Source organism: Cervus elaphus, chromosome 15 (assembly GCF_910594005.1).
Source record: "Cervus elaphus chromosome 15, mCerEla1.1, whole genome shotgun sequence".
NCBI lineage: Eukaryota > Metazoa > Chordata > Mammalia > Artiodactyla > Cervidae > Cervus > Cervus elaphus.
In genome coordinates this window covers 8,998,512-9,020,150 of record NC_057829.1, presented here as the reverse complement: position 1 = coordinate 9,020,150, position 21,639 = coordinate 8,998,512, and the positions used below count along the sequence as shown (strand labels likewise).

General features: G+C 46.8%; 1 protein-coding gene across 10 annotated transcripts in view; it reads right to left on the bottom strand.

Moving 5' to 3' along the window:
* SIPA1L2 (signal induced proliferation associated 1 like 2) overlaps nucleotides 1-21,639 on the bottom strand; it is a 231,930-nt gene that overhangs the window by 26,637 nt on the left and 183,654 nt on the right. For 5 of the 10 annotated variants that reach the window (XM_043925427.1, XM_043925426.1, XM_043925431.1 and 2 more), the window contains 8 exons: nucleotides 20,832-21,089; nucleotides 18,830-18,913; nucleotides 17,068-17,168; nucleotides 16,633-16,736; nucleotides 14,571-14,956; nucleotides 7,384-7,608; nucleotides 2,599-2,752; nucleotides 126-390 (listed from right to left, as the gene is read on the bottom strand). In XM_043925427.1, the coding sequence (XP_043781362.1) occupies nucleotides 126-390; nucleotides 2,599-2,752; nucleotides 7,384-7,608; nucleotides 14,571-14,956; nucleotides 16,633-16,736; nucleotides 17,068-17,168; nucleotides 18,830-18,913; nucleotides 20,832-21,089 (1,577 nt within the window). The remainder of the gene's footprint in view (nucleotides 1-125; nucleotides 391-2,598; nucleotides 2,753-7,383; nucleotides 7,609-14,570; nucleotides 14,957-16,632; nucleotides 16,737-17,067; nucleotides 17,169-18,829; nucleotides 18,914-20,831; nucleotides 21,090-21,639) is intronic. The other 5 variants (XM_043925430.1, XM_043925434.1, XM_043925435.1 and 2 more) reach the window with 2 other exon arrangements.

Below are 21,639 nucleotides of genomic sequence, written 5' to 3'. Positions count from 1 at the left end.
TTGAAAAATGTCCACTTTGGGGCTTTATCACCTTTAAAAATTACTAAAAAAACACAAACACCCAACCAAATGACATCTAGAGATTAAAGAATAAGCAAGTCCCTCAGCCTCTGTAAGAGACCCACCCCAGAGAGCCCGCGAGGCCGGCGCGGTCCACCCTGGGCACTCACTGCGTAGGCTCCCCATGCTGGGCACAGGCTGGGTCCGGGGCGGCAGGGTGCTGTGGTAGGGTGGGGTGGTGCTGAACAGGATGTCGTTGGGCAGCGCCTGGTCAAGGACGGAGCTGCGGGAGCTGCCGAAGGAAGAGCCCCTGCGATGGCTGCAGATGCTCTCGTCCGAGAGAGTGCGGTACAGTGCGCGCCGCGGAGACAGGTTCCCGTAGAACGAGAACTAGGGGTTCACACGGGGGAGAGAGGAGAACAGACGTCAGAAGGCTGGAAGCCTGGAGCTCCTCTAACTCGGGCGGGTCCCGAGCCTGCCCTGCGGGCATCTCTGAGCTGTCCCCAGGAAGAGGCAGGGCTGTGGCCCAGCGATGTTGTACTAGGCACTCGGGTCACAGAGGCAAACACACAAAGGCTTCCTGTAGTCATTGGATTTGGATGTTTTCCTCCTTTAACGTTCTGTGAAGTATTACCAGGAATTAGACATGCACAGCTTTATTAATTCTGAAATGTTAAATGGCAGCTCCATAACCATATAGCCACGGCAGCTTCTGGGAATACAGAAGGTTGCCATTCCAGGCAATAGTTATTTGAAACTACACTGACTGCTGGCTTGATTTTAATTAGAAATGACTGCATTTTAATATTAGGTAATTTCTGTACCAATCACCTACATGTGAGGTTCAATCTAATCTAGCTAATAATAATAATATCAAGTGTTTGAGCAGAGCAGCTTTCTAAGTCGAACAAACAGGTTCAAGAAAGACAGTATCAGTCCAGGAAAATCTTATTGTCTACGCACTTTAAAGTAACACTCATAAAAGTTTATTATGGTTATTGAAAATTGAGTTATAGTAATCAATCATAATCGAATTTAAAGAAACCATTAAAAGTATTGTTAAATCATAGATAGGGTAAGGAAAATTCATACTAGAGAAGCAAGCAGTCAAAAACTCAAGAAAAATTTAATCAAATCTGAGTTTCCCACTCCTATATTCTGAACCACATTCCTTATTCCTTTTACATCAATAATAGTAAAAGCCAGAATGTTTGCATCAAGCAAATATAGAAATGGCTATTTACGTTTGCCAATGCAGCCACAAGGCTAAAAATATTTCTATTGTATGTGTTCCTTCCACTCTGTCGATGCTGTCCAACTGATGAATGGGAACCAGAGTGTGTATGAACTACAAAGTTTACACCATGAAAAGAAGGCAGTTTGTCTTAGAAGAAAAAAAAATGTCAAGGAGAAGTTTGTTCCTATTAAAAGAAAAGCCATTTGCATTTTTGGTACAACAGCCTGCACCCAAGCTTATACAGTACCATATACATGATTGGATACAAGTTAAAAAAAAAGAAAAAAAAAGACTCATTCTGTTGAATTCTGCTGGGATTCCCTCTTCACACACGACCAGCAGGCTCTTCAGAACTTGATTACAGACCCATTAGATTAAAGCAGCTTTGAGGTAGCATCTCATTAGACTGTTACTCTCAGAACACAATTAGGTTAATTGCAGCATTGTTTTATTATAGGGAAGATAGGGGAGCACAAAGACTTGCTGTTTATCCTGATCACAGTCATGACAGCAATGCCCGACGTTTTTCTTTTCATCTGGACAAGAATGTGCTGAATTAGCAGGGAGAAGGCTGCATTCCATTGCTGACTGCCACCAAATATTTATGGGCACGTCACACGTCACCATTCGGGGCCTCAGTTACTTGCCAAAAAAGATTGGGCTAGATTACCTGTGAGTTCTTTTTCATACTTTCTACTCATTATCAAAGTGGTTTGAGAGACTGTAACAATAATAAAAGCTAAAATGAATAAGGACAGTAAGTAATCTGACGGTAGCAACAGGCAGCAGAGTACCGAACTCCTGCCTGTTTGTGGGACAGGATGACAACACAGCAGGATGGCTCAGAGAACCTATCCTTGCTACAGTTCTGGAGCAAAAAAGTCAGGTGGTGGGAGTTTTAACAGCTCCCGTTTCTGACTGCCCGTCATGGATGGGTCCCGTGCAAGGCTGGTTCTTATGTCTGCTACAAGCCTATAAATTCTGCAGTACACGTATCAGTGCCTCCTTTTTGCAGAGGACGACACTCGGCCAAGAAGTTAAGTCACATGTACAAAATCACATGGCTAAAAAATAAAAAGGCTAATCACACAACCAACGTACAAAACCACGCGGTGAAAAAGAAAAACAAAAATGAAGAAAACACGCCACATGGCCGACTCTCCTTGCAGCTAAGAGGTGAGGCCAGGCCTGCCCGCTCAGAGCTCCCTCTATCAGTCCAGAAGTCTCCCTTCCTGACCTCTCTCGGCCTTACTCCACTTCCTGGTGGAATAACAGTGTGAAGACGGCCCTGGGAGTCCTGGCGTCTCTTTAGGCGTTTCCTCAGTGTTTCTGGTAACTTCAAACCTACACAAGTCACTGACCTTCCTCCTCCCCTCCTCCACTGAGGGGCTGTCAGGAAGCATCAGTTTCAGAAAGTCTTCTTTCGAGAGCACGTGCTGAGTTTCTGAGACAGCGTCTCCCACTACTGCTTGCTGCTGAGCTGCCGAGGACAGCAGGTCCATCTCACCGTACAGCCTGGGAGGAAACGAAGATGGGTCATCAGCGTATGTAAAGTGCCTGTCCCCTTAAGAACTAAAATCCAGTCTCCAGCTTCAATCACCACGTTCACACACAGACACACACCCGGCTCTTAATTATTGAACGGGTTCACTTTCGCCACATCTCCTCCGGATCCCCATGCCATCTCATATTTGTGAAATGAGCTCGACGGCAGAGTTAGGGTTCTGAATAATTCAGAGGCAAATCAGATCCCCAAAGCCCTGAATGAGAAAACAGAAAGTCAACTTCTCAAACAAGGCTGTGTTTTCCCATTCCTAATCTGTATCAGAAAACACAGCTTCAATAATTCATCAGAGATTATCCTGTGTTCTCTGAAGGAAGCCTGGTGCTTCTCAGGAAACTGAGAGAGCCGTTCTCTTGTGGCTGGACAACCACACCCCACTGTCCTTCCAGCAACACAGAAAGCAGGACCCCGGGGGACTTGACGTTGAAGAGCAATCGATCTGGGCACATGCCAAGCATTTTTATTATCAGCAATTTTGCAGAGCCGTTTGAATAAATAAAGAAGCTGTCTCCCTTATCAGTGTATAGAAATGTATTTATGGACAACAAAAGACTGGCTGAATTACTGTTTTCACTCCTTTTCCAGGGAAAGAACTGGGGAGTTATTTTTTAAAAGGTTTGGTCTGGAACATTCCCAAAGACATGGTGAGTGTAGAACCAGGGGCTGGACCATCAGCAGAGGCAGATGGGCCACGTGACCCAGAAATGTGATGCTGGTCCAGGGGGGCAGGCCACAGAGGATGACCTGTGTCTCTGTCCTGTGTCACAGAGGCGACCCTATTTCTAAAGCAAGGCTATTGTGCCACAGGAGAATGGCCTGCTGAGAAGTTATCAGGATATGAAACACAAAGCCCTGCTCAAAATTAAGAACTATTTATCCGAAATTACTACAGCTCTTGCTTTGTTCTCGAGCTAGGTGTGGTGTCCCCAGCTTTTTGGCTCTGGAAGCACCAGCAATGCTGATGACAGGAATATAGCGACTGGGGCAGGAACTATAAAAATCTCTAAATGTGACTGAAGATCTGGTTGACTTGCAGGATGGCAGGGCATGAAGATGGAGCTAAAAAAGAACCCAAGACCCAGGGGGACAGGGTTTCTGCACAAAAGCCATGTGGGAAAACTGAGCCTGGGGTTTTTGTGAAGAGGGCTTCAGATATGCACAGCTGTGGGCCCTAAGATCTGGGGCAGAGGCATGCAAGAGTCCAGGTCCTACTTACTCTGGGAAAGACACAGGGGAGAAAAACTCAAACCCAGGTCTTACCAATAACTGCTGAATGAAAACATAAATACCTAGAGTTGCTGATAAAATGTACTATCCCATTTTCCCTATGTTTTTGAATAAAAATTGCTAGCATTTTCTGCTAACTTAAGTGCCTTTGTTAAAATTACCAAACGTTATGTCAATAAGTGGGCTTCCTAGGTGGTGCAGTGAAATAATACATCTGTGAACTGCCTACGAAATACTGTGGTTAGCAACTGCTATACTTTCTCTCCTCCTTGAGATAGGGTATTCTTGAAAATGGGATCTTGGATGTAATTAGCTTTGTATCTCTAATGCCTAGTGTAATTCTCCACGTGGGTAAACCCAGCATGGTGGTGACCACTACCAAGTGTCTAGAATATTCTCAGGACATCGAGGGTCTGCAGATGGCATGAGCTGCTCAAGGCACACATTCACGGCTGCTTAATAACGAGCCAGTAAGTAGCTCCTGTTTGCGGCACTTCAAAATATAAGATTATATTATTAACAAAAATAATCAACAAGGGTCTACCTATAATATGACTTTGTTATTTAGTCACCAAGTCGCATCCAACTCTTTGGTGACCCCATGGACTGTAGCCCGTCAGGCTCCTCTGTCTGTGGGATTCTCCAGGCAAGAATACTGGAGTGGGTTGCTATTTCCTTCTCCAGGAGATCTCGCCAAACCAGGAATTGAACCTGAGTCTCCTGTGTCTCCTGCATAGGTAGATGTGTTCTTTACCACTGAGCCACCAGGGGAGCCTCAGAATATAACTTTAAAGATGGGCAATTTCTGCATCATGAGAAACTTCAGGGGGACACATTTATATTTTGTGTATATTGAGACACGAATATTTGCTAATTCTCAGTGGGACACACATGATGCTTGGCTGATCTTTTTTTAAGTATATCTTTCAGTGATTTGGTAACATATTATTTTGACAAATCTCAATATAGTTGGCAAGTCCTGGAGGACCACAGTCATGATACATTACCATGTCTGCGTTAGATGGACGGTACATCTGACAGGATGACCTGGGCCCATGAGAAGAGCCTTGGGGAGGCCTGGGTTCGAGTCTCAGCACTCAGCTGGTGTGATGAGGGGAAATAACCCCTCTGTCCTCCAGAGACACGAACCCCTTACTCACAATACTCCCCATGCTGGCTCTCTTTCATGAAGTCAGTGCTGCTAAACAAGTGTTACAATGCACCAATGTTGAGGCTCTCTAGGGAGAAATGTCCGAGTGGGCTCCTTCACCCTTTCCTGGCTCTTCAAGGAGAACCCTAGGGAAGATACAGTCTCACAATGATGTGCAAAGCACTTCTACAAATAACTGGAGGAACTTAGGAGCCTCAGAAAGGACCCCTGTGAAGCACTGGAAGACTATCAGACAGAAGTACCACGTGACCACAGGAACACGTGTTCATAAAATGTGGTTATCTCTAAAAAATTTCTTTCTAAACAACTCCTTTGCAATTACTGGCATGATGGATTTTTTTTGGAAAAAAAAAAAAAAAAAAAGACTGCCTGTTCAATTTTCATTTTATTTTAAATTCCTATTATTTTTTAAAAAATGAGTAGTGTATGATCTTTTATTTATTTATATATGTTTTGACGCATAGAACATGGGATTCTCCAACCAGGGATCAAACCTGTGCCTCTTGCATTGGTAGCATGAAATCTTAACTTCTGGACCACCAGGGAAGTCCTCTATGTTCAAGTTTAGGATTAAAATGAATTTTAATTTAGAAGGCAATATCATGCTAGACATATTTAAAAAGTGATCTTAAGGGAAAAGGTGATCCTAGCTCATGGACTAAACTTAAGATCTAGAAGAGCTCTCTGAAGATAGCTGTAGCTCCCGTGCACCCTTCAAGCTGATGACAAAAGCAAACACAGCAAAAGACAATGATGTCGTCATTTAGTGCATGTGAAGGTTAATTTTTAAGGCTGTCCTTAAAAATTGTGAGCTTCCCTGATAGCTCAGCTGATAAAGAATCCACCTGCAATGCAGCAGACCCTGGTTCGATTCCTGGGTCAGGAAGATCCCCTGGAGAAGGGATAGGCCACCCACTCCAGTGTTCTTGGGCTTCCCGTGTGGCTCAGCTGGTAAAGAATCCGCCTGCAACGTGGGAGACTTGGGTTCAAAAGGGAAAGGCTACCCACTTCAGTATTCTGGCCTGAAGAATTCCATGGACTGTATAGTCCATGGGGTCCCAAAGGGTTGGACACAACTGAGTGACTTTCACTTTTTTCACTTCAAAAAATAAGCCAAGTCACCAGCTACTATAAATGGCCCTGACCAGCCTTGATTTGCATTCTCAAAATGTGATTGCTTTGTCTCTTCAAAGACACAGGGCAGTTTTCACGTGTGTTACGGAACGGGTTATCAGTATTTTTTAATCTTTTCTTTTCTCCAAAAATTACAAAACATCCCTCCCTACTTGCCCCTACAAATGTGACAACTGAAAGGAAAATCAAAGTCATGTTAAAATTCGGGGGAATAGAGACTTTCCTGGAAGGCCAGTGGTTAAGAATCCACCTTGCAATCCAGGGGACTGGGTTCTATCCCTGATTGGGAAACTAAGATCCCACGGGCCGCAGGGCAACTAGCCCGAGGGCGGCAACTCCTGAGCACGCACTTTGCAACTAGAGAGTCCCTGTGCCTCAGTGAAAGATCCCCAGTGCTCAGCTAAGACCTGGTGCAGCCAAATCAATCAATCAGTTAATCAATTTTGTAAAAGTTAGGTGGGATTTTTTTCTTTCGTGCTATCACACAACACCTTCAGGAAACACAGAGGCTCTGTGGGAATTCACATTGTCCTTGACCTTAGTTATTTACAGGATCTATACTCACACCATGGGCTTCCCTAGTGGCTCAGACGGTAAAGAATCTGCTTGCAATGCAGGAGACCCGAGTTCAGTCCCTGGGTTGGGAAGCCTCCCTGGAGGAGGACATGGCAACCCACTCCGGTATTCTTGCCTGGGGAATCCCAAGGACAGAGTAGCCTGGCAGGCTACGGTCCATGAGGTCACAAAAGAGTCAGACACAACTGAAGCGATTTAGCAAGCATACTCACACCATCACTAGCACACAACCCTGACATTTCTATTGCAGGCAGCTTTTTGAATATAAAAACGAGGAATAGAGATCTGTTTTAAAGTTACATGAGAATATCAAGGAAAGAGAGGACTTTTCAACCAATATGCCAACATTTAAAGAGTTTTACAAAGATGTTTCTCAATTTTTCTGTTTGAGAAGACTTGTTTCTACTGGGGAAAAAATACATTAGCTTAGTCCACGCCCCAGACACCCAAGGCTGCCAGCAGATACCACCTTACCCCTGACACTCAGCCACTTCAGGCTCCTCAGGGGGCGGGCTGTCTTCCGATTTCTTCCAGCCGATGATGTACTTGTTCACTGCCCCCTGCCTGTGGTAGGGCTTGGACATGGACCCTGGGGGCTGTTGACCACCGCCGTGAGTTACGATGTAGACTTTGGACGTATCCAGAGACCCGCTACTTTTCGAACAGTGAGCCGAGGGGCTTCCTGAGTGGTGTGAGCCACTGGGGAAACAAACAGACAGAAGCCGTGATAGGACCAGATCTCAGCAGTGAGCACACGTCACCAACCTTGGAGCCGCCACCCTTGACTCCCGCCCTCCGTGAGCAAAACCGGGCAGATGCGGCCGTCTCTCTGCTGAGCCTTTCTTCCCACAGGCTGAGGATGTTCACGTGCAAAGCTATATGCTTGTGGCCAGAAGGGTGTTCAAAGCACAATTAGGGGAAATCTAAGAGAAAAATGGGCACCACACCGATGCCTTCAAAGAAAAGAAACTCAAATGGTAAATAAACATAAGAGAAGGAGCTCGACCCAGGGAAACGCCCGTGCAAACCATAGCAGAGTATCAGGCATGTTCTCCAGATTGGCAAAAATGGGAAGGCCTGATGATGAGTGCCCAGTGTTCGCCAGGATGTGGAGCAGTGATTCCTCCCACTGCTGGTGGGAGCGAGAGTGTGCAGACAGTCTGGAAAGCAGTCTCGGCATTACCTGTGAAGGTGGGCACCCGCACAGACTATGAGGCAGCAATTCTACTCCTAAGCACACACCCGAGCCAGACCTCTGCATGGGTGCAGTTGGAAACAGGCAACAGAAGTGCTGACAGAAGCACTGATTCTAACGGCTCCCCCATGGAGACATCAGCAGTGAACGGATGGTCAGTTAGCAAACATGGGTGAGGAAAAGAAAACCTGCAGGAAAACACCAGGAAGGAGTGAGCAGTGGCTGTGGACAGTTGGGGTGAACTTCCCAAACAAGTGGGAAAAGGAGCAGGTCACAAAGAAAGCATCAGGCATCACTCCATTGTTAAAGCCAGTTCATAAACAGGTGAAACTGAAGGGTATGTTGTTCGGGAATGTATGAATCCGTAGCGAAATGTAGAGAAAAGCGAGGGGGACAGTCATCGCCAAAGCCAGGGCAGGGGCCACCCTGAGGGGGAAGAGAAGGGCTTGTGACTGGACAATACACGGGGATCCTGACACAGCAGAGTCGATTCCTCAATCCAGTGTGGGTGTATGGATGCTTGTTGTATTACTGTGTGATATGAAATAATATTCAAAAGACAAACTCCCTAAAAACAACTTAAAGGTCAGTGGTTCAGCTGAAGCCAGAAGGACTAAGGACTCCCATAGGGTATATGACCATTCCTAGAAATATAAAAACCTTAAGATTTTTTTTTTTTAATTCAGGAAAATCAAGATTCTAATGTTTTAGGAAAAATAAGTAAGAATAGAGATCAGGAATTATTTTATGAAGTCGTAAATGTTTCAGTTACAGTTCTAACATCAGAGTTCAGGAAGGCAGGTGAGCATTGCTTTCAGAAACCCTGACACACAGGTGTGCCTCAAGGATTCTGGAGCCAGACTGCTGTGACTTTAAGCAGCAACAGCTGTGAGACCCTGGACAAGCTTACTAAGCTCAGTTTTCTGATCTGTAAGATGCATGCAAGGGCTGTGCAGTGGTTAAGACTTCACCTTCCAATGCAAGGGGTGTGGGCTGATCCCTGGCTGGGGTGCTAAGATCTCACATGCCTTGGGGCCAAGAAAACAAAACATAAGATAGGAGCCATACTATAACAAATTCAATAAAAACTTTTAAAATGGTCCACATCAAAAAAAAAAAAAAAAAAACTTTAAAAGCAAAACAAAACAAACAAAAAACCTGACAAATACTCTCCACCTCAGAGAACTGCTCTGAAGATTTTTCTGAATTAATATTAGTGAAGTAAATGCTGTTAGTTTGTTTTTTTTTAGAGTGATGCATCAAAGAATTATTCACAAGTTCTTGCCATTAGGAGAATTTACCACAGAGTTCCTCAGATGATAAGCTCCTAGATAAAATAAAATCTTATTCTGAAATCAAACCTGTATACAAAGCAAGCATCATTCAATGGCAGAAGCTAAAAAAAAAAGTTTAATATTAAAAATGATTTTGAAATGGACTTTTATAAAGGTTCTGAAGGTAAAACAAAACACAATAAAATAACCCATCTTTGGGTCTTTGTATGTTGGAGACATGGTGGCATTTGAAAAATTATCACACAAAACAAAACAAATAAAACATTGCATCTGTTTGCTCCTCTGAATCACTTGGTTCCTGGTGATAAGTCTGGTGTCCCTTAGTAGGGTGGTGGTGGTGGTGGGGTAGTCGCTCAGTTGTGTCCGACTCTTTGCGACCCCCATGGATTACAGTCTGCCAGGTTCCTCCGTCCATGGGATTCTCCAAGCAAGAATACTGGAGTGGGTTGCCATTTCCTCCTCCAGGGGCTCTTCCCGACCCAGGGATCCTGCATTGCAGGCAGATTCTTTACCACCTGAGCTACAAGGGAAGCCCCTAGTAGGGTGGAGGTTCCCTCAATTTCTGTGCCCTGGGAAAGACATTGTACCGCCGTCCCATGGCCCAAGGTAACCTAAGCAACAGGCAAGGAAATAAATAGGCAGTAAGAGGTGGTGCTATTATAATGAACTCTCTCCACTTCCTGGGTGCACACCAGTTAGTAATCCCCCAACAGGAAAACTATTGGCAATGGGCTCTGAAGGCCTGTATATCTTTCTCCTAAGCTTCTTATTTTGGAAAACTCCAGATCTATAGAAATGGTATAAAGACAGGAGATTTCCCATCATCGAGATGTAATAGTTGTTACTCTCTGGCTACAGCTGCATCATTTTTCTCTGAACCATCTAGAAGTAGCTGGAAACTTTATGACATCATACTTTTATATTTCCTAATAATAAAGACTCTACTCTCTCACAGAGGAACAATGTGATAATCACAAATCAGGCGTTAATGCAATATTACTACCTAATACCCACCCCATAGTCTCATTTCTCAGCTGTCCAACAATGCTTATGGCTTCAGTTTCCCCATTCAGAACCCAGGACTGTGCATTTCAAAGCCTTTGATTATCCCTGAGATATTTTAAAGTCTAGGGTATCCATGCACGCATACATGCTAAGTTGCTTCAGGCATCTCCGACTCTTGGTGACCCTATGGACTGTAGCTCTCCAGGCTCCTTTGTCCATGGGGATCCTCCAGGCAAGAACACTAGAGTGGATTTCCATGCCCTCCTCCAAGGGATCTTCCAGACCTAGGGATTGAACCTGTGTCTCTTATGTCTCCTGCACTGGCAGGCAGGTTCTTTACCACTAGCGCCACTTGGGAAGCCCAGGGCATCCCTAGTCTAATATAATTAATATGATGCATAAAACACTCAAATTTATCTTCTGAAATCACCAAATGGAATGTTTTTGGAGAATGTGTTGTGAATAACAATAGTATGGTCCAAGCCTGATGTGTATTTCCATTTGTTTATAAAATATATTTTCCTCACTTAGGCTTGATTAAAAATGTCTTTTACCCCAGTAGTAAGAAATTTTAAAGCTAAACTCTAAGAACAAATATACTGAATCCATTTGACAAGCAATATGGCAAAAACCTGTGTTTAGCAGCAGTAGCATCATTTTTCTCTAAAGCGGGTAAACATCCTAGACTGTCAGCAATAAAATTTGGGGGAATCTTTTCTATTTTAGAGTTTCATTGCCAACTTCCAATCCTTTGTACTAAGAGTGTGATGACATGAATAAGGGTAAGCAACAGATAATCACATGAGCCATTTACAGGAGAATACAGAACATGGGGTTTTTTGTCTTGTTTTTTTGGCAGTTGATTTATTTCACTTTGCAAAAGCTTGGTTAGGCTCAGATGAATACCGCTTTGTATTCTGAGCTCTTATCTAAGTGCCCTGCCCTTGCAGGAAAAAAAACAAATCAACCCAAACGGGTTTGCTGAATTAAAAGCCCAGAGCAGCAGGAGAGAACAGGCTGGGAACATGCTGGTGCTGCTTAATGGGTGGTGATTCCTGCACACCCACCCCTGCACCCCTATTTATTCCCCCTCACGCCAGTGTGCTTGTCTTTATGAGTTCTAAGTCCCTCTTCTTCGTTCTCAGTTCAATCCTAGGAAAATACCACATAGACAACTCACACTTGCTTTATTCCTGGATGGCTGTTCGGAGCATGCATTTGTGTGGCGGGGCTGGTGGGGATGCCAGTGGTCGTTGGTGACAAAAAAACCAGAATCAGATCGTGAAGAAGGGTGTTCCATATACAGGTCTGGGATCCTGAAACTGGGAACAGTCAACCTCTGCACCTCTGATTTCCCTAGGCTATCCAGGCACTGGTTTACTAACTCAGTCAACAAGTGCTCATCAACAGTCTTTTTAGACTTCCTGCATTCAACAAACACTGCAATGCCTACCACGTTTAGGGGCCTGTGCTAAGTGCTGTGGGTACAAGTGAAGAGACAGGTCCAGGGTTTTTAGTGAAGCGAAGACTACAGCCGGGGTGGGGGGCGATGTGGATGGGACTGGATAAGCTGTGAGCACAGATCACCTCACTGTGGAATGAAAATATCTGCTGCCACGTTGGTGGGCAAGAAACATCACAGCCATCAGCTGTTTCTGGCCTCCAGAGGTGAATGAGGGCTCCCCGAACAACAAAAGGATTGTCACAAGCTGAAAGTAGAGAGTTATTTTATTTGGTCGACATCACCCAGGGCGGGAGTGCTGAGAAGCAGCTGAGACATGGTGAGATCGAGTGTGCGGGCTCGGGGGTGACTAGCCAGGACGCTCAGCGCCGATGCCAGCCCCCAGAGGCTCTTCTCTTTCTTTCACTCCCTGGACCACTCCTGGTCACAACTGAGACCCTGGGCAGTGGGCCTCAGCTCCGAGCTGACCACACGAGCAGACGAGGAAAGCACTGAGCTGATGACACTCATCATCACGGAGAACGAGTGCCCCAGGCCGGGCCCCGGCATTTCTGGATCTGCCAAGTCTCAGCAGCGCTGCGGGAGCTAGGTCGATTATGCTCTAATGAGACAAGTTCCTTTCGCCTCGACACACCAACATTTGAAATCTTATTTTAAATATAAAATATTAACATAGATAGTACTTTAAAACACTTAAAAACATTTTAAAATTAAAAATCCTTTTAAAAATTTAAAGCTAAAAAATTGGAATATTTAAAATCTTATTTTCTCTAGCCTTTCTGCAGGGGACAGACAGGAGGAGGGAGTGCTCAAAAGATTTAATTTATTGACAAATTCCATATGAACAAAAGCCTGCAACTGCAGTTGAAATGTGGCTTTAAAGTCACTGGCCACTAAGAATGGCAAGAAAAAGGCTTCTGGGTGACAAAGAAGAACCTTACTCGGCCCATGTCCCTTCTGCAACCACTGTGCACGTGTTCAGCGTAAAGCAGGGGTGGGGAAGGAGAAACATCAAGCAGAAATGCAATCGAGCACCTCCCAGTGCTTTCTACTCGTCTGACCCAACACATGAATGGAGGCTTCAGGTACTCCAGAAAACCTACTGCAAATCCCCATTGATATCCTGACTCTACTCATAAATGAAGGTGCTCGGAAAGCAGTTTTCACAGAAATTTTCCTCAACAGTAATGCAAAATTCTGTTTGTGATGCCATTTACACTTGTCTAGCAAGGTTATCAGAAAACCAGCCGCTTTACAAATCTTCTACACTTGGAACAAACATTAGAAGGTTACAAGATGATCATTTGTGCTACTAAGACACCGATGATGATGTTAGAGACGGGAAAAGAAAAGCAGGAAGGCAGCAGTGAGCATGTCTGTGTGAACAGGCATCTCTGTGCTTTCAATTTATGTAAAAAAATTAATTTGTTAATTTCCAGGACTAAGAAGTCTAAAAGGTTTTTCAAACAAGATGAGACATATGCCATGATATCAATCATGAAAATCTAGGCACTGCTGATTAGATCTCTGTCTCAACTGAGAGGATAGCCGATGCAATTCCCGGGTCTGTGTTGTGGTCACAGCTAGCCTCGCTGTGGTCCATCGGTTCATCCCTCCAGGCTCAGCAGAGACCATGTGAGGATGAGGAGCAGGTGGAGTGAAGGGCAGGGCCAAGGAGCCAAGGAGGCCAAGAGGTCCGCGTGTTGAACCCAGTGCTGGCCTTGAGCATCGTCACTGGCCATGGCCCTGGATGCTGGGAGGGAAGGTCCTATCACTGTTCATCTGACTACCCTCCAGCAGCTGGAAGAATTCTGGGGGAAAGTTAGATGATGACTCCGAGCTGAAGGAGGGAAGGCCTTGCAGACAAGAAGGAAAATGACAGGGGTCACTGGTGTGCAGGAAATTCTAGCCACGGCCAAATCTGTATCAATGCAGTTCTTTGCTTAGTCTTTGAAGGGAGGAATCACCAGTGATGAGTTTTAAAGTCACTGTACACACTTGTCATATAGGAATTGAAAACCACTCATAAAAATATATTAAACATCTATAGTTAGAACGTAATTCCTTTAAATGTAACCAGTCATTATTATATTGAAAAAGAAAGTGGACCATCAATCTGAACACATTTCCAGCACACGGTTGTGTAAGGGGGCCCGTGGAACAGGAGACCGGGGCACAGGCATTTATGCGGACAGCACACAGACCACCCCTCGTTACTGTCCGTCATCATCTGAGTATCGTCCAGCTGTTACCACACCTCCTGAAAATCTGGGACAACAAATTGAACTTTTCACTTTTTGGGGGGCACGTGAGATCTTAGTTCCCTGATCAGGAGTCGAACCCATGCCTGCTGCAGTGGGAGCATGCAGTCTTAACCACTGAACCACCAGGGAAGACCCAGGGACAACAGATTGAACTGACAGAGAAACACGAGTGGCCTGACGACAGCCGTGAGCATCTCTGTTGCATTTTCTCTCAGATTTAAAGAGAAAGGAAGATGTAATCACAAACTTGTTCACGTGCACATTTCAAATGAGCCTCTGGACATAAGCCCTCCATCTGAAGTCAGGCAGTGTGGCCCACAGGTGACAATGCTCTCAGGCGCCTTCTGGTCCTATTTCGGGCCCCTGCCCCCACCCCAGCAGCAGATGATGGCACCCAGGGTGCCCCGAGTAGCTGCCAGTCAGTGTGGGGAGGTCCTTACCTGGAGTGGGACGAAATCTCGCTGAGGTCGCCCAGGCTGCCGTCGGCAGCACCACTGGTGGAGATGCCAGGCGCGTAGCCATGGACCGCATACATCTTGGCCTGCTCATCGTCGGGCCCCGGGATGTCGGAGTCGGCCCACTGCTCTGCCCGCCCGTGGACCAGGGACCGGCTGCCCGCCAGGTGCACGGGGCCCAGGACTGCAGCGGGCATGCACGGGGCCGTGTCGATGCCGCTGTCCGTGGAGGCCCCCTTGATGTACGTCAGCCCCAGCAGCTCGGGATCCATGAGGTCCCCAGACCCAAAGTGTTTGTCGTCGCTGTTGCTGGAGGTGTTGCTGGACAGCGTGTTGCTGCTGGAGTGGCTGGAGCAGCTTTTATCTCCGATCTGGAGAAGAGAGAAATGGGGAGGCTTCAGACAAACCCCACACTTTGCTTCTACACGAAGGCGATTATTCTCCCCAGACTCACGAAGCTACAAACCTGATGATTTCACCCAAACCTTTTCTACTCGCTTGTCAGCGGGAAGCAAGACAAGAATTTACTTTTCAAAAACATCCTGGTTTCACGCAAAAGTCCCTGAGTCACAATTCCTCCCATCATTCATCTTAAGTTAAATGGGTATCTTTTCAAGTCTTTGCTCAATTATCTGTACATGAACACAGAAGTACTGCCACGCTGTCACTAATCGGAAGGTAGTTAACGAAGGATCTAGAAGCTGGGGAAGTACATGGGGAATTAAGAGGAGGAAAGCAGCCTCTCTTCAGAGTATGCTCCTGTGACACGGACAGGGCCGGTCCTGGGTGTGGGGCAGAAGACCCGGGTGTGAATCACAGGGGGGGGTCTTGGCCAGTCACTCAGCTCCTCTCTGTGCTTATTATACTGAGCACAGGGATCATTGTGCAGACCCAACGAGCTCACATGTGCAGACGCACTGTGTAAGCATGAGCCACACACCCCCCCCCCAGAGCTCCAGTCAGGGAGACCCGGGGATGATGAGATGGGGTGCTCTTGGGGGTGCACTGAGGTCCCTGGAAGATGAAACCAAGAGAGCAGACTAAATGTCCCATCTGATGATGTCCTGGTACAGACATGACCCCTCCTCTCAGCCTGGATGGTCAGCCAAGGGCTGTGGAGTCATGAGACCCAGCCACCTGTGACTTTCAAGTGGTTTGGCCCTTCCTTCTTTCCATCTTCCCTTTCTTCCTTCCGTCCCTCTCTTCTTCCTTCCTTCCCTCCACCCCATCAGATCCTTAAGCAAATCCCAATGCCCTTTGTTATCACAAGTGGATCTTCTCAAGTTCACCCCCGCCCCCACTCTCCCTGTCCTGGTGCCATCAATTGGTTCCACGAGGCCAGCTCGAGACAAGGTTAGGATACAGCTGAGAGATGGTGGCCACATGTTTGCAGGTAACAGCTGCCAAGGCTGGCCAATGACATGTGGAGGAGTAGAAGAAAATGAACAACTCGGGTCAGGACCTGATAAGATGTCTGCAAATTTTGAAAAATGAGCTACTTTATAAGGTTGGCTTCATCTGGCAACAACTAAAATTCCTGTTTGCACATTTAACTGGTAGTTTCATTTCACTGAGCTACAGTCACCTACATGGCTCCTTTTCATTTCTGCAAAAAGTAAAGAGAACCACATGGGCGCAGTGGGACCACGGGATGCCTGTCGGCTGGCTCTCCAGTGTCCCTGCGTGCTGTCTGCAGCTGCTCCCTGAGTGGCCAGCACCAGGCAGAGCATCACCCACCGCACACCCTGCTGCACAGGTTCCGCTCCTGGATTTTGCCCACACGTGGATAACAGTCAACAGACTAAAACTACCAAGGATCAAAGGCTGAGGTTACAATCCTGGCTTTGCCAATAATTTACTGGATGACTTTTCTCGGTATTTCTTTATAAAAGGAGAGAGAGAAAAAGAAAACCTTTTTTTTTTCTTTTTAACTTCACCCAAGAGCCTTATGAGATAAGAGATGCCACTGAGAATCCCTGGCAACAAAGCTAATAAATCACGAGTGCTGAGACGAACAGAAGCGCTAGTTCATGATGACAGGACTCACGTGAGAAAGTTTATTGGGAGAATCCTTGCAACCTCCGTCTTTCTGCAGGCCTCTTTCTTTATAGGAGCTCAGGACTTTGGAAGGCGGCCCATGCCATTTGGTTTCTGTCACACACAGAGAGAGAAGCCTTAAAGATCTAATTTCTAGCGTTAACAAAGGAGCAGAGAAACTCAGGGGCCAAACACATGGTTCAGTGACCATGATCAGGACTGTGGTTGTAGGACCTTCTGGTCCTACCCAGAGAGAGGCCCTCAGAGCAGACAAACTGCCCCACGATGCCCACGGTCTGTTTCCCAGGCACCACCAGCTATGGGCACAGCCCAGATGACCTTGGGGTGCCCAGCAGCCACCGTGCACATGGCGGGATGGTGCTGACCAGACGTGAAAGGGTGAATGAGCCAGTGAAGGGGGAGGAAGGGGCAGGGTCCGTATTACCGGGGTGTCTGCTTGCTTCCACGGTGTCCTCCCGCTCCCTGGCCCCGTCACACTCCAAAGGGCCGGAGGCCTGGTGCTCCAGCAGCAGGGGAGATTGGCACCTGGAGAGAGCACAGAGCTGAGTCTCGCCCGCACGCTGCCCCGCCAGTGTCCCCCGCGGGCGCTGCTCCCCAGAGGGGCACTCCCAGGGGTCCCTAGTCAGAGGCGCTCTGCGGCCGCAGCCCTGAGGAGAGAGCAGCTTAAAGCATCTGCACCTGGGGGCTCCCCTGTCACCCCTGGGTCCTAAGAGGCACCTGGATGACACCATTTGCAGATAAAGGAGGAGGCCAACACCAGGGGCTGAAAGGACTGCTGGGATCCCTGATGGACTGAGCACAAGCTCGCTGCTTTTGCCGTCACTGTTTCTCTTGGGCCCAGAATACATGTACTGATGCTTCTTTATATCAAATTTTTTAAGGAAAAAGAAAATCAGATCCATTTGCCGCTAGACTACATCTAGCCGGACTTTTGTTTTATGAAAATCCCAATAGGACAATTTACTCTTCCAAAGGAAACTGCAGAAAACTTATTTATGTTACAAAGGGACCCTTTCTTCCAGAATCCCAGTTCTAAATCCTGATTGCAGAAAAAGCCAAGACGTGGTTTTTCCAATGACATAAAGCCTCTCCCATCTACTTTAAAAATGCAACTCAAAGGAGAAAGATTTCTTTAGGTATAACTTTTTTGTTATTGTTGTTCAGTCTCTAAGTTATATCTAATTCTTTGTGACCCCTTTGACTGCAGCACACCAGGCTCCCCTGTCCTTCACTATCTCCCAGAGTTTGCTCAAATTCACGTCCATTGAATCTGTGATGCTATCTAACCATCTCAAAAATTAAAGAAAAAAAAAGTACAACTTTTAAGAACCCCATCCAGCATCTAAGGTAGAGAATGCATGTAACTCGGAGTATAAATCTCTACTTCTCAGCTCAAACCAGGAGAGAGGGTGCCAGAAGAGGGTTTCCCTGGGGACATGTGAGAGGAGGAACAGAAGCGTCTCTTATCTGGTGCAAGCCCCCCGGCTACCTGGATCGTCCATCACCTCATCAGTGCACCCAGCTCCTTCAAGCGGCAGAGGTGACACTGGCTTGCAACAATGCACAGAAACACTGCTGCTGGGGGCAACGCCTGCATTTCCCTGCAAAAATACAGCCACATCCCTGGCGGGGCCCTCCTCTTTCCAACAGTGTACGGCTGTTTCCTCGAGTTACGGTGTCCGCCCATCCTGGGTCCTGTCGACAGGTGCCCTCAGGCCCCTGGGCGCTGTGTGCACACACGACAGGCACGGCCCTGCACCCAGCTTCCACTTGCTCTCCCAGGAGGCAGAGGAAATGTGTCACATGCTAAACCTGCCTCCTCAGACTCTGGGCTGTGTTTTGGAGAGAAAAGCACTTTCAAGAAAGGCTGTGAATTTATTCCTCGTCAGCAATGTAAGTGAAGGGAAACTCCCAAGGGCCATCACCCACAGAGTCTCCAAATCCTTAATTTTCATGTGTTCAAAAAGACTCTCCCTTATTAAAAAAAAGAAAACAGACAAGCTCAGAATATAGACAAATGAGCCCACTTTCACAGAAATGATGAGCCACCCAGTCTGGAAGCACTGGTCCTAACAAAGTCCTATCTGAGTCTCCCTGTCCCCCACTGGCCTCGTGCACAGTAAGCCCTTCCATGTGCCCTGGAGACATGTCCCCCCAGGAGCCCACAGAAGGGAAAGGAGCGGTACCCGTCGTATCCAGCTTGTGGTCTCCAGGGTCCGCTGCTGCCGGGTCCGGGGTCGCTGGACGAAGACTGATTGCTGGGCGAACTTCTGAAAGGTTGACTACAATCAGTAACAGGCACCGAGGTGGGCTGCCAACACCTGCACCTGGCTTGTTTTGACTCACAAATGAATTCATTTCTCAATGACGAAGAAAAGGGGAAACACACATTGCGATCATGGACAAATAAACTGAGAATTGGTGACACCATGAGATTTCAGGGGTTTTATGGTAGGAAATTTATTATAGGAAGGAGATGTGGCAGAAACAAGGCTTTAGCATCTAAAGATTGAAAGCACAGCTAATGATCCCAGTAAACATGGGGAACAGCAATAGAATACACAGAATTATGAAAACATCACTACTACTTGGTCTATGAGACAATGCAAGGGACATTGTGGTTCTATATTTAAAACTGAGGCAGAGAGAAAACTCTAAGTTTGGCAAAACCATTTATTTCTGCACATGTATTCAATGTAATCCTATTTATTTTAGACATACAAAAATGAGTGACACTTGTAAGAACTCATTTGATGAAGACGTGCTTGCCAACTTTCCATTTTGCTATTAGAAGCCTTCCTTGAGTGTGCACATGCATGCTAAGTTGCTTCAGTCCTGTCCCACTCTTGCCAACCCTATGGACTGGCTCCTCTATCCAAGGGATTCTCCAGGCAAGAATACTGGAGTGGGTTGCTATGCCCTCCTCCAGCAGATCTTCCCAATCCAGAGATTGAACCCAAGTCTCTTTACGTCTCCTGCACTGGCAGGTGGGTTCTTGAACACTAGCGCCATCTGGGAAGCCCAAAAGAATTCCTTATAATTTACTAAATTATATGTTAATAAGGGAGGTTCTATAGACCCCTTCCCTTCCAGATGTCACCCCTTTACACCCAGGCTACGTACTGTATGCATTTCTCTGAATATTATAAAGTCAGCAGACCTTTGAGAGCCCAGAGCCCAGATGATTTACTGTCAAGTTAGAGTTACACCATTTCTGCACTCATTCGTGGAAAAACAGACTGGAGAAGTCAGAGGAAGACCATATGTTTTAATCCTAGTAATTATTATTAACACCTACAGAGACTTACATCTATGGGCCTGGAGTGTTCTAAGCAGTTAACCTCTGTGGACTGATTCAGTCATCATAATGCCCTGTGGAGGTCTCCATTATTGCTAAGTTCACTTTTCAGAGGAGGAAACTGGAGAATGGGAGAGGCCGAGTAACAGGACGAGGTGATGACACCTTCAGCGGGCGGCCTGGCTCAGTGTCTGCTTACGACATATGCTCTACTAGATGAAAGCCTAACAGGGAATTCTGAGGAACCTCTTGGTGTGTCCACAGCCCAGAAGTTATGTGCAAGTTAAAACAAAGGGAGTAAACACCAGTAACAACAACAAACCTACTATGTTGTTCGCTTAAAACTGCCCCTCTGTGACATGTCTCGAAATCCTCACCAGCTTCTAAGGCTATTGGACTTCACGCTTAAACAGGTGCGCCCTCTCAGGGAAAAATTGAATTTTAAACTTAACTCCCTCCGCTTAACATGAGAGAGAAAAGCAAAGAGATGCCAACAATCTTAGGACCTCTGAAAATACTGTCACTATTAGGATGACGGGATTTCATCAATGCTTTCTGTGGCTTTGTTTTCTTTATACTCACAACTGTTCACGCTTATCCAGAGGCTCCTGTAGAATGGTTTCCCACCGTGCTTTGGAGAGTGAGTTGACAGGAGGATTATCGTGGAGAGGTACAGTGGTGGCCCTGGGGGTGGTGTCCGTGGGGGAGATCTGTATGCCATCAGCACCATCGCTGGCTGGGACCACAAGTGCCCCAGCATTCGGGGCCTGCCTGGCGGCCCTGCTGCCCACGTGGTCTGAACAAGCTAATTCAGAAATGACTAAGCCACACACAAGTCCCCCAACCACGTGAAGTTATAAGTCAGGGCTCCACCAGGGCCACCAGCTTACCTGGTACCATCGGGCAGCTTCCGGTCGAAGGAGGTGCTGCGGGGGATGGCGGCCTGGCTCTGCGGGAGCAGGGGCTGGCACTGCAGCCGGTCGGGCGTGCCGGGCACCGGGGAGACCCTGGGCAGGGGCTGCAGGGCGGGCGTGGGCACGCGGTGCCACGTGGTGTTCCTCCGGAAAGGAGTCTTGTACTCGCAGGGGGCACCCTCGCTGTCGAGCTTGTACTCCACCATGGGGATCCGGCAGAGCTCTGAACACCCTCTGTGAGCCAAGAAGAGATGGTCAGGGGGTGCTCAGCACGGAGCTATCAGCCCAACTCACTCACGGCCTCAACGTACTTCTCGGGGCTCACGGGTGATGGTGCAAGGCCATCCACCCTCAGTAGCAGACCTGGCTGACGGTTACCTTGTCTGCATGTCACCGAGCACAGACCAGGAGGATCTGGTCTCAAGCCTGTGGCTCTGGTTAACCTTGGCTGTCAGGGGTTTCATGCACAGGCTCCGTCTCTCCAAGTAGTTTGCAAACTCCCTGGGCAGATTGGGATTGACCTTTAACCAATCTGCATACACGGATTATTTGCATTGAAACTGGGTGATAAATAAACATTAATAGATTAAAAACACCTCATATATAATCTGAGCAGATACATAAAAGTACAGTCATATAATCAGGAATTTGAGTCACATGTCACTTGTTTCCCCTGAATCTGAAAAAAGTGAAAAACAAATTCAACAAAAGCTGTCACAAGTCAAGGAAAAGCCTGAGTGCCCATCCTGTTGAAGTCACATTAGTTATTACTTAGTTATCACTT